This window comes from Diceros bicornis, chromosome 19 (assembly GCF_020826845.1).
Source record: "Diceros bicornis minor isolate mBicDic1 chromosome 19, mDicBic1.mat.cur, whole genome shotgun sequence".
Taxonomy (NCBI): Eukaryota; Metazoa; Chordata; class Mammalia; order Perissodactyla; family Rhinocerotidae; genus Diceros; species Diceros bicornis.
The window spans coordinates 28034380-28047806 of NC_080758.1; the positions used below are offsets into that span (position 1 = coordinate 28034380).

At 42.0% G+C, this 13427-nt stretch overlaps 2 protein-coding genes across 2 annotated transcripts; both read left to right on the top strand.

The window, feature by feature from the left end:
- The first annotated feature begins 1939 nt into the window (after positions 1-1939).
- DEFB119 (defensin beta 119) lies at positions 1940-3352 on the top strand. The gene is made up of 2 exons (XM_058562187.1): positions 1940-1997; positions 3168-3352. Exons 1-2 carry the CDS (start codon positions 1940-1942, stop codon positions 3350-3352), a joined length of 243 nt encoding a protein of 80 aa, XP_058418170.1.
- A 4721-nt stretch (positions 3353-8073) lies between these two features.
- On the top strand, positions 8074-13206 carry LOC131418191 (beta-defensin 119-like). Its single transcript, XM_058562188.1, is given in 3 exon segments — positions 8074-8152; positions 9195-9203; positions 13013-13206. Coding segments are annotated over 3 exon segments (282 nt in total).
- The last annotated feature ends 221 nt before the right edge of the window (positions 13207-13427 follow it).

Genomic DNA, 13427 nt, shown 5'->3' on the forward strand with positions numbered 1-13427 from the left:
TTCAAAGCCTTGAGCAGGGCGTTGAAGGCCCCGCATGATGACTTGGTGTCTGCCTCACCTCCCTCAATGTTCCTCTTCTGTCTCAAACACTGACAGCCACACGTATTGACTGTCACTCACCTGACCTGCCTCTATAGAAATCTGCTTTCTATTCTCCATTCTGCTCCCCACCCAGGAAGTCCTTGAGCAGTTCACTTCACCTGACTGAGTCTCAATTTTGTCATATGTGAGTTGGAGATTTATGATTTCTGCTTCTGAGGATTTTTCTGAGGATAATAATAATGATAAATATGAGGATTACAATAATGAAAAACAACAATAATAATAGGTAATAATTATTCAGCACCTACTACATGTTAGGTACTTGGCTAAGCAACTTGCATAAGTTATCCTGTTTAATTAAATCACATACAGTTACGATTTATATTTTATTATAGGAGGCTCAGAAAATTTACCTTACTCAAGGTCAGCGAGCATCAAGTGTCAGGGCCAACACTCAAATCCAAATCTGTGTGAAACCAAAACCTGTTCTCCAATCCTAGTATTCTAGGATTCTAGAATTCTCTTCTTTCTGTCTCCCTTCAGAGTCTCTTAAGTTTTGTGTGAGGCCCAGCCCTTATCCAGCTTCTTCAGAAGCTTGGCTGAAAGGACACAGTCCATGTGATTTCTCTATCCTCTGGAAGGACTTGGGTTGTCTCCCCAATTAGTCTCCCCTTATCAAAGTCTTACTCAATGTATAAGTTATTTATCAGTCTACAAATATTTATTAAGCACCTGAAATGTGCCAGATGTGTCAGAGATTGCTAGCTGTTCCCCAATGTGTGTCTTCCCCTTCTTCTTAGTAAGGCATCCCCGAATTTTAGCTAGCCGTGGTTGCCCAGAATAAAGAAATTATTTCCAGCCTACCTTGCAGGTAGGGGTGGCCATCTGAAAGAGCTCTGGCCAATGGACTGCAGTGGAATCGGTCTGGAGCAACCCTTTTCGATCATCAAATGAAGATGCCTGTTGAGGATGGCAGAGTATCAACCCAGAAGGAATCTTGCTTCCTGCTGAATGAATTGTGAAGCCATTACCTTGACTGCTTGCTCAGACTTTTACACAAGAAAGAACTCAATGCCTGTCTTTTGGAATCATTGTTTGAGGAGACAATATCTGTTAAGACAGTTGAATTCATATCCTAACTAATACACCAGGTGATGTTATGGGCACTGGGGTTACAAGGCAAATTTACGACATTCCAATGGGAGAGAGAAAGATTAAACGTGTAAAATAAATTTAAAAAGAACAGATAAATCTATTAATGTCACAAGACAAGTTATTATGATACAGAGCGACTGCAGGTAGGAGTACTGTTGTCTAGGGTGGCCAGGAAAAGCCTCTCCAAGGAGGCACCATTTGAGATGAGGCAGAATGATGAACAGGAGCCAGCCATGGGAAGGTATGAAGGAAGAACTTTACAGGAAGAATAAATGACAAGTGCTAAGACCCTGAACTAACACCCTGAGCTGGGAATGAGATGGGCAAGTTCAAGGTTCAGAAAGACATACACATGTGTATCCTTCTGTTAGAAAGCTAAGAATAAGTATTTTTAAAAGTTAAATGTTTCTTGATATATTTATGTATTAATTAAGTAATTTAATTTAATTAATTCCTTTGTGGGTCTCAAAAGGCCAAATGGCTTTAATTGCCTATCTCCTTACCAGGAGGGAAAGCCATTTTGGCATGGGTGCTGGCCAGTTGCCCACACTCGCATCTTGTGCTTTGCTACAATATCTGCTACACACTGTCCTTTGGCCTGGCTGATCTCATATAAATCCTCTCCTGCTATAATTCACTGCCCACGGCCCTGCCAATAAAAGCGAGACTCATCCCTGCAGCAGAGAGCTCTATTTCCATCTCCTGCAGCACAGCCACCTCCTTCTCCTGTGACCTGCCAGCCATGAAGTTTCTTTTCCTGTTTCTTGCCATCCTTCTGGCCATGGAACCAGTGGTATCAGGTGACTTGGGTCTCTCTCAAGCATTTGGGATCCTGGTCGTGAACTTCTCCCCTTTCCCTCTCCCCTCACCGTGGGCAGCATCTGAAACCTTTCCTCATTTCATGTGGCTTTGGGAGATTTTCCCTTGATCATCTCATGTCCACATCTCTCCCTGATTCTTTTTTGCCAAGGTGGTGGGATGAGAGATGTTTGGTGCACCTGGCACTTAAGGGAAGAATGGTATTCCCTGATGGGATCTTGGGAGAGGGCTTAGGAGTAAAGAGTTGGGTGCGGGTTGGGGACTTGTTGGAGGCTTTGGGAGATTCGATTGAAGGCTGGGGGTGAGTTGTGATGGGAGAGGAAGACCTTGGGGTTGGAGTGATAGAGGAAAAATTAGGATGAGCTGGAGATTAGGAGTTGGACTTCCCTGATAGTTTGGGATGGGCTGGAAAGCGGATGGGATTTTGGGTTGAGTGGAGCTGGTGTTGGGGTTTAGACTGGGGCTTGAGGTGAGGCTAGGAGTTGGTTCTGGACGGTGCAGGGTGTTTGACATTCAGCTTAGTGAGGGACTGCTGCTTGGAATTGAGGTTGGTGACTTGATTAGATTGGGATTTGGCTTGGAGTTGGGGCCCAAATGGCATTGAGTTGGGTAAGACTGGGAATTCTAATTAAGATTGGATTGGGTTTTGAGTTGAATTGGGTGAATTATGAGGTCAAGGAAGATTGAGTTGTGGCTGGAGCTGGGGCTTGTTAGGCTTAAGTTAGATAGGGTCAGGCTATTGATCAGGAGCCAGGTTTTTGTTGAAATGTGAGTGAATCCCCTCTATCCCCTAATATTACAGATGTTCATTGTCTTTTTTCCATCTTTCCCAAGCTCCATTAGGTGGGACCTTCATTGGCATCAATTGATCTCAAAATTAGGAGTAGGAGGTTGGAGGATAGGAAGACAGAGGGGTGAGATGTTTGAAAAAGGCTTTCCTAAAACCTTTGGAGTTCCAACCTTGGAACAATTGTCTCAGTTCTGGCCCCTCTCTAGATCTCTTCTCTCCTTTCCTGAGACTGGGCACAGCATTACTTACTCAATCCTCTCCTTCCCCTTCTCACCTGGCCTCCCGCTCCTCGTCTGCCCCTCTTGTCTCTCCACTTGAAGGATACTAACATCTGCTTAATGGTTGTTCCTATGCCCAATAGCAGACTGTTGGATGAATGGACAATGCCGGTTGGTGTGCAAAAATGATGAAGACAGCGTCACACGCTGCTCAAATCGTAAGCGATGCTGTGTCCCTAGTCGTTATTTGACAATCCAACCAGTAACAATTGATGGAGAACTCCCCTGGACCACTCCTTATGTGACCAAACATGGGGCCAGACAATAGAGGAAGATAAATGGAAATCATGGATAGAAATGACTTTGCTTCAGGTTCCTTAGTTCCCACATTCCATTAAAACTCACAAATCTGTTTCTTGTGTCTGTCATTTATAAGAAATGATACTCCAAATGGATTGAGGGTGGGGGGATGGCAGGGTAGGGGTTAAGAAGTAGCAGAGAGATGTCACTGGGGCTGGGCCAAAGCAATGGGGTGATGATTACAGTCTTGAAGATAGTTGCTCATCTACCAGCTGCAGGAAAGGCTATTGGGTCAGGAGTGGACTGAGGAGCACATGAGGGAAGCTGAGAGATTTAAAGGCATGGCAAATACCTAGAGAGTGGGAGAATCCTTGGGCTGGGAGAGTGGGTACACCTTGGGGGGGGGCGGTGAATGGACTGGGAGGGGACAGGGACTGAGTAGATCCCAAATCTGGGATTTCTAAGGAAGTTGGCTGAGATACCTTTTGATGCTCGAGGGTCTACAACTCCAAGGATCAGAAGGTTTCCAAGTACTGAAAAAAGATAAAGCACATGAATTTACTCATTTATAAATGAATTTGTTTATTATTCATTTTTTACATTCTTTCATGGATTCATTTATTCATTCATTCACCTCAGCTCTGCTACTTACAACTGTCAGACTCTATGCATATATACCTCTCAGAACTTCAGCTCCCCCATCTGTAAAATTGGAATAACAGAACCTACCTCAGGATTGTGGTAAGAATGAAATGAGACAATGTAGAGCGCAGAGCCCAGTGCACAGTAAGCTCTCAATAAACGTTAGCTGTTGCTATTGTTTATCGATTTATTCAAGCATTTAAGGAATATGTGCTGAGTGCCTTTCAACTGTGTTAGACTCTAAGGGAGAAATAAGCCTGTCTCATTTGAATTAAGAATGTAGGCCGGGAGAAGACTAGCCCATGGGGAACAGTTAAGAACTCTGATTGGGTATCTAGAAGACATGGGTGTCTTCCCGGGCTTTGTTATCTTAAATCCTATTCTCTGGGCCTCATTTATCCAATGCAGTTGGTCACCCCTGAACTGTTCTCTGCAGTGAGGTTGGGGACCGAGAATACTCTGTAGAGCATGGTGCATGACACAGAGACAGATAGAAGGAGTCACTCTGATCTATGGAGATAATTTACTCTCAATGCAATATTTCTGCTCTCAGACTCTCATAGGAGAGACGCTTCCTCCCCTGATCCTGGTCCTATTCTGGGCTTCCTCTGACTAAGTCCCTCCCCACAGGGTGAGGAGTTGATGAGGGCAAGGGGCATAGATCCACCTAGAGACTGTGCCCTGCCCCTTACCCTTTCCTAGAACATGCTTTGAGTAGCAGGGCCTGGAATTCCCTGCCCAAAGAACCTTGTGTGTGCTTCCAGGGACTGCATGGGCTTTTTCCCTAGGTCTACCTTTGGAGGGTGGGGCCCACTGTGTGTGAACCCCAGGCAGGAGGAGTGCCAAGGGACACCCCTATGTGCAGGGGCTGTGGGCAGAGCTTGGATGTTCAGACTGGACTGTCCACATCTGTGCATGTGAGACTCTGTAGAGCGTGAGGCAGAGCTGGGGATGGGCGAGAAGAGCGGTGGGCTGTGGGTCGAGCCAGCTCCCCTTGTCCTGTCAAGGAACTCTGAAGAATCCAAGAATTATAAATTCAAATCTGACCTGTCAGGTCACTATGAAGGGACATTTCATAAAGGACGTATTTTATTTATCCCATCTGTTAGCTTGATTCATAACTGTTAAATATTCAGACACATGATATATGAGCCTCCATTTATATTCTTGCCCCAGGACCCACAAATGTTAGGGTTGTGCCTAGAATTTAGATCCTGCTCTGGCTCACAACCCATCTCCAAGCCCACTGCAGAGGCAGGAGCCGCGTAACCTGTGTTTTCACAGTCTTGATGCCTGTCTGTGATCTGGGGGCGTTCAGGCTGTGCCCTGAGGCCCTGGGTGAGACCGTCCAAAATACTTCCATGCTGGCCTCCCTGCCTCCAGATTTTCTTTGCATTAGTCTCTATTATCAGAGGGATTCATTTTAGGAAATTCATCTGACTGTGTCGCTCTCATGCTTGGATATCTTCCTCTTCTCCTCCCTGCCCAGGTCGGGCATTCAAGGCCTTCACATGGTGGCCCAGCTTCATCTCCCATGACTACTGCTCACGGACTTTCTCTTCAGCCACATCAGTCCTCTCACCACCTTCTCCCACCCCTCACATTGCCTCTGTCCATGGTTCGCCTCCACCTTGTCCCCATCACCAGCTTCATCTCTGTGATGAACTCCTTCTCACCCTTCAAAGCCCAGTTGATGCCCCTACCCATGAAAGCCTTAACAGAAGCTCTGTCTCACTATTTCTTAATAATTATAATAATAATAGCTATGGTAATAGTTCTCATTGACACTTCTTGTGTGTCAGGCTTTGTGCTTGGTGTTTATAGGCCTGATATCATTCCATTCTTCCAACAACCCTCTGATTATCCCTATCTTCCTGATGAGGAAACTGAGATCTAGAGAGGTGATGTAAATAGCCAAGGTCACACAACATTAAGGAAGAGCAGGGATTCAAACTAAGTTCTGATTGTCCTCACAAAGTGTCACTCTTAACAATGTATGGCACATATCACATCATTGTGTAATTATTTCAGTCCCTGCCCCCTTCCCCCCAACTCCCCAAACACTCACATACCAGATGGAAGTCCTTAGAAGTTGGGACAACATTTTCTTTACATCTGTGTGCCTGATTTTAAGCCCAGTGCTTGGCACAGATGTGACAGTGAGTGTTTCTTGAGTGAATGAATAGATGAATGATGAATTCATGTGTGAAAACACAGGTGGATTTGGGAGGCATTGCACATTGCTGATGCATCAGGCATGACTCAAGGTGGGATCCTTTATGGGCTAGAGGGATCGGAGGACCACCGCATCAGGTATATTTGGCTCCAGCTGGCAGTGTTAGAAAAGATACAGAGCAGCTCCTGGACCTTCTTCAAGTTAGTTCTTATCCTTCATCAGTTAGTTTGCTCCTAAAACACATAGATTTCACAGTGTGGTAGGTGGTCTGGGGAGAGTCTAAGGATTCCCGATACCTGGGATCTGATATTAATCTCTCCACACACAGCCATTTGTGCCCGCACCAAATTAATTCATTATGAGACATTACTTATTCACTTGGTCAACAACATTTATTAAGAACGTTCTCTGTGCTTAACTCGGGGCAGACAGAGACAATCCTGGGGAGGATAGAATGGTGAGGTGAGAAAAGGGCTTGGAACTCACCATTGAGTGTGGTAAGTTTTCAGAAGACACTTAGCCCCGTGTCTGAATCTCTGGACTTGGAATCTGGGCATGTGAAATTTTGAAAATTCCCTCAGATTATTCCTTTGGGAGATAAGGCTCCATCCCCTAATTCTCCAAACTTGTTTCATTCCTGATAGCCCTCAAACTGAGAGAATCTTTGATCTAGGCAACTTTCACCTCTTCTCATTTCACAGATGGGGAAATTGAGGCCCAAGGAGGAAAAGTGACCTATGTTCATAAGTAGGTTCTGGACAATGCTGGGATTAATAAGCAGGTCTTCTTTGACTTCTGGTGAAAGGGCTGAGGGAACATCGAAGCTGATATTAAGTCGATGTGGGTGATATGGTGAGTGGTGGTGCAGAGCATTATGGGGCCGACAGCAGGGTAGGTGTTAGGAGCTGCAAAGCCCCTTACAAAAACTTTGGGGTTAATTTGGGCACCTTTGAAACCCCTTCCTGGGATGCAGTTGGCCTCTTGCTAGGCGAAAGTTTGGCTTGCCTGCTCCACCATCTAAATGTACAGTTCTGTACCCTCTTCTTTTGGATGCAAATCTCACACTGGCCCTCCTTCTCAAAGAAGATAAATAAGGACCTTATTTCCAGGGGATGTGACAGAAAAGGTGTGGTTTTTACTCTTGTAAGTCTTCCTTGAATCTCTCTTTTCTTCCTTGTAGGCTGAGGGGTGATGAGAATGGGTGGAAACATTGGCAGTGGGCAGTAAGCCCTTCTGGGGTGAGGGGGTCGTCATGGCAGTTGTAGACCCCCAAGCAAGGGTGACTGGGCATCTGCACTGGACCTTTCTTGGGATGGATACACAGGCCTGCTGGTATAGCTGAAGCTCAAGTCAGTCTGTGTTCTGTAGACCAGTACCCATAATCTAAGTTACTTTTGGTACTTAGATGAGGAATTCATCTTTGATTCTTGCTCAAGTTCTACAGGAGTAAATGTGTTTCCTCCTTGTGTCTCCTCACCTTTGCTTAGGCAACATATGTTCTCTGGTCAAAATAAAATGGAGTAGATCCCTTTTATTCAATGCAAGGGCTTAGGATATCATTGTGTGTGTGTGTGTGTGTGTGTGCGCGTGTGTGTGTGCGTGCACATGTGGGCACACATTAGACTTTGTATTAAACCCACTTGGACATAGGGGACCCTATGTGCCTAGCACTAAGTTCAAGGCTTGGCAAAGAGTGGGTGCTGATAACCGTTTGTGGAATGAATGAGAGGTCCTTGAACGCCAGGTTCAGAAGTTTGGGTTTGACATTGAAGACAATAGAGGGCCATGGGTCAAGCTGTCATTATCTAAGAAGGTACCAACCTCTCCCCCAATTTCCACCATATGGAGAAGGTAGCATTGTACATTAGAAAGAGTATAGGCTTAGAGTCATAATGAGTGGAATGTGAGGCCTTGCTCTACTTCTAACAGTTATGGGGCCTTTGCCAGAACAGAGCCTCCATTTCATCGCGCAAGAAAAGGAAATAGAGACATCTACTTCAGAAGGTTATTGTAAAGATTTAATGAGTTAACATGTATCAAGTGGCTCACAGTGGGTACTCAGCAAATGGTAATGGTTGTTATTTTTATTTTCCGTCAAGCCAAAGGATCATTCCTGTTTTGGAGACCTCAGTCCCAAGGAGGAGTAATAATATGCTAATGGCTAATGTTTATTGAATACTTACTATGGACTAGGAACTGTGTCTCTGGTTCCTATGTGTGCACAGCCTCCAAAAAAATCTCTGGCTATCACTGAGGGATTAAAATCTGTCTAATTTCATGGGACTATTTTCAAACTGTATTCATAGTTGTAGTACAGGCAGGAATGGGTCCTTCAGAAAGGACCTTTGTGTGATAACGAAAACAATAATAGTAGCTAACATTTGTTTAGTTCTAACTTTGTGCCAGTCCCTAATTGCTTTTCATTTATTAAGCTGTTAATCTTCACAACTCCAAGAGTTAGAGACTGTTAGAGTCTACACTGCACAGATGAGAAAGGAGTAGAAGAGAGAAATATAGGAATTCGTCTGGTTACACAGCAAGCAAAGCAGGAGCTGGGATTTGAACCCAAGGTTTCTTGATTTCAGATCCTGTTCTTTTAACCACTCTATAGCTCCTTAGGTGATTTTATTTATTTGTATTTTAACTTTTTAAAATTTATTATTTCAGCTTTATTAAGATATAATTGACATGTAAAACTGTAATATATCTCAAGTGTACATTGTGATGCTTTGATATACATATATATTGTGAAAGGATTCTCCCTACCTAGTTAATTAGCACATCTATCACCTCATAAATTTATCTTTTTATTTATTTTTTTGGGTGAGAACATTTAAGTTCTACTCTCCTAGCAAATTTCAATTCGAATAAATACAGTGTCATCAACTATAGTCACCATGTTTTACATTAGATCTTCAGACATTCTTCATCTTATAGCTGAAAGTTTGTACCCTTTTACCAACCTCTCCCTATTTCCCCCACCCCCCAGCTCCTGGCAACCACGTTCTACTCTGCTTCTATGAGTTTGACTTTTTTTTTTTTTTTTTTTTAGATTCCAGCTGTAAGTGATACTACACAGTATTTGTCTTTCTCTGTCTGGCTTATTTCACTTAGCATAATGCCTCAAGTTCCACCCATATTGTTGCAAATTTCAGTATTTCCTTCTTTCTCATGGCTGAATAATATTCCATTGTATATTTATACCACATCTTCTTTATCCATTCATCCACCGATGGAAACTTAGGTTGTTTCCATATCTTGGCTGTTGTGAATAAAGCTGCAATGGATAGGATTGCAGCTATCTCTTTGATATCCTGCTTTCATTTCCTCTGTATATATACTCAGACATGGGATTGCTGGATCATATGGTAGTTCTGTTTTTAATTTTTTTGAGGAACTTCCATGTTGTTTTCCATTGTGGCTGCACCAATTTACATTCCCACCACAGTGCATAAGGGTTTCCTTTTCTCCACATCCTTGTCAAATTTTTATTTTAACTCTTTATTTTGAAATAATTATAGAATCTCAGAAAGTTGCTAATATAGTACAGAGAGAGGTCCCGTGTACCTTTCATGCAGATTCCCCCTAAAGGCTATATTTTACATAACTATAGTACAATATACAAACGAGGAAACTGATATTGGTGCAATGAGTGTGCATACTTCTCTGACATTTTATCACAAGTGTAGAGTTATGTAACCACCACTATGATCAGGACACAGATCTGTTCTACCACCATAAAAATCTCCCCTCTGCTACTCTTTTATAGTGGCACAGACTCTCCTTCTGCCCTCGCTCTCTGTCACTATCCCTAACCCCTGGCAACTACTAATTTGTTTCCATCTTTATAATTTTGTCATTTTAAGATTGTTGTGTAAATGGAATCATATGTGATCTTTTGAGATTGGCTTTTTTTTCACTCAGCATTACACTCTTGAGATCCATCCAAGTTATGCAGATCAATAGATCGTTCCTTTTAATTTTGAGTAGTTCTAGCCAGTGCATTAAGACAAGAAAAAGAAATGAAAGGCATACAGATTAGAAAGGAAGAAATAAAACAGTCTGTAGTTTCAGACATCATAATGGTTTATGTAGAAAATCCCAAGGAATCTCCAAAAAACATCTAGAACTAATAAATAAATTCAGCATGGTCACAGGGTACAAGATAAACATGCAAAAATCAACTGTATTTCTATATACTATCACTGAACATGTGAACACTGAAATTAAAAATACAATACCATTCATAATCACTTCAAAAAGTACAAAATGCTTAGTTGTATATCTAATAAAACGTGTGCAGAAATTTTATGCTGAAAACTATGGAATGCTGAAAAAAGAAATCAAAGATCTAAATAAATGAAGAGACATGTTGTGTTTATAGATTGGAAGATTTAACTAGCAAAGATGTCAATTCCCCTCAAATTGATATACACACTTAACACAATTTATGTCAAAATCCCAGTAAAATTTTTTGTGAATGTAAACAAGATTATTCTGTCTATATCTTGTCTGTAGAGAAATCCATAAAAGAACGAGAATAGCTAAAACAAGTTTGAAAAAGAAGAATAAAGTTGGAGAAATCATTCTACCAGATTTCAAGACTTATATAGCTAAAGTAATCAAGACTCTGGGTACTGGTGGAGAGACACATAGATCAATGGAACAGATTAGGAAACCCAGAAACAGCCTCACACGAGTACAACCAACTGATTTTTCACAAATGTGCAAAAGCAACTCAATGGAAGAAAGGTATTTTTTTCAACTAATGGTTTCAACTAATGGTTCTGGAGCCATTGGACATCTTTTGTCTCTCCCACCCCCAAAAAGAACCTCAAACAAAACCTCACACCTTATACAAAAATTAACTCAAAATGGAGCATAGATTTAAATGTAAAATGTAAAAGTATAAAACTACTAGAAGAAAACATAGAAAAAATTTTCAGACCTAGGGCTAGGTGAAAAGTTCTTAGATATGAAAAGCACAATCCATAAAAGGAAAAAATAAATTGAACTTAATAAAAATTTAAAACCTTCACACTGTGAGAGACAAAGATAGATGAAAAGACAAATTACAGACTGGGAGAAATATTTGCAAACCACAAAACTGACAAAGGACTTATATCTAGCATATAGAAACAACTCTCAAAACTCAATAGTAAAAAACAATCTGAATAGAAGAAAGACATGAAAAGACATTTCACTGAAGAGGATATACAGATGGCAAATAAGCACATGAAAAGACATTCAACGTCATTAACAATTAGGGAAATGCAAATTAAGATCACGATGAGATTCCACTACATATCTATTAGAACAGCTAAAATTAAAAATAGTGACAATACCAAATGCCGGCAAGGATGCAGAAAAACTGGATCTTTTACACATTGCTGGTGAGAATGTTAAATGGTACAACCACTCTGGAAAATAGTTTGGTAGTTTCTTTTTAAAAAACTAAATATACACGGACCATACTGTCCAGCAAATGCACTCCTGGGCATTTATTCCAGAGAAACAAAAATTTAGTTCCAAAAACTTTAGATGAAAGTTCATAGCAGGTGTATTTATTTTTTAAGGGATTCCTTTTTTTTAGAAAGCCTTGTTTTAGACTGGTTTTAGATTCACAGCAAAATTCGGAAGAAAGTACACAGATTGCCCATCTACCCTCCACCCCTACACAGGAATAGCCCCCCATTATCAACATCTTCCTGCAGAGTGGTACATTTGTTACAATGGATGAACCTACACTGACACATCATTATCACCCACAGTCCATAGTTTACATTAGGCTCACTCTTGGTGTTGTACATTCTGTGGGTTTGTACAAATGTGTAATGACATGTATCCATCATTATGGTTTCATATAGAGTATTTTCACTGCCCCCCAAATGCTCTGTGCTCTGCCTATTCATCTTTCCCCCGACTCCAATCCCTGGCAACCACTGATCTTTTTTTTTTTTTGTGAGGACGATCAGCCCTGAGCTAACATCCATGCTAATCCTCCTCTTTTTGCTGAGGAAGACCTGCTCTGAGCTAACATCCATTGCCAATCCTCCTCCTCCTTTTTTTTTCCCCAAAGCCCCAGTATATAGTTGTATGTCACAGTTGCACATCCTTGAAGTTGCTGTATGTGGGACTTGGCCTCAGCCAAGTCGGAGAAGAGGTGCGTCGGTGAGCGCCCTGATCGAACCTGGGCCGCCAGTAGCGGAGTGCACGCACTTAACCGCTAAGCCACGGGGCCGGCCCTGATCTTTTTATTGTCTCCACAGTTTTGCCTTTTCCGGAATGTCATATAGTTGAAATCATACAGTGTGTAGCCTTCTAAGATTGACTTCTTTCACTTAGTAATGTGCATTTAAGCTTCCTCCCTGTCTGTTCATGGCTTGATAGCTCATTTCTCTTTAGTGTTGAATAATATCTCGTTGTCTGGATGGACCACAGTTTATTCATCCATTCACCTACTGAAGGGCATCTTGGTTGCTTCCAAATATTGGCAGTTATGAGTAAATCTACCATAAGCATCTGTGTGTAGATCTTTGTGTGGACATAAGTTTTCAAGTCCTTTGGGTAAATATCAAGGAATGCAATTGCTGGATTGTATGGTAACAGAATGTTTAGGTTTGTAAGAAACTGCCAAACTGTCTTCAAAGTGGCTGTACCATTTTGCATTCCCACCAGTAATGAATGAGAGTTCCTGTTGCTCCACATCCTCACCAGCATTTGGTGTTTCCAGATTTTGGTCATTTTAATAGGTGTGCAGTGGTATCTCATTATTGTTTTAGCCCTTTAGGTTTTTACTGTGCTCTCTGACTGGTCAGACCTATGTTACTGCTAAGTGGAAATTAACTATTTGTATTTTTCTTTGGGCAGGCAAACGCCAAATCCTTCAATGCATGGGTAACATGGGAATCTGTAGAAGCTCTTGCAAAAAGGATGAACAGCCCTACCTCTATTGCAGAAATTACCAATCATGCTGCCTCCAGTCCTACGTGAGGATAAACATGCCCGGCAGAGAGTGAAAAAGTGACTGGAGCCAAGAAAACCACTGGCCAAAAATCTCTTGAGTGCTGGTGAACACTCAACCTGCTGTCAATACCCCTCATTAAAATTCATGCACCTGCCACCCTTGTCTGTCTTTCATCCATTGGAAATCATTGTGAGAGATTGGGTTTTGCATGGTGAGATATCTGTCCCATTCTGGATCCAGTCCTGTGAGACAGAAGCCTAGAAAACTTTAGTGACAAGAAGAGAGAGAATCTAGATAAACCAGTGAAGGTGGGGAGAG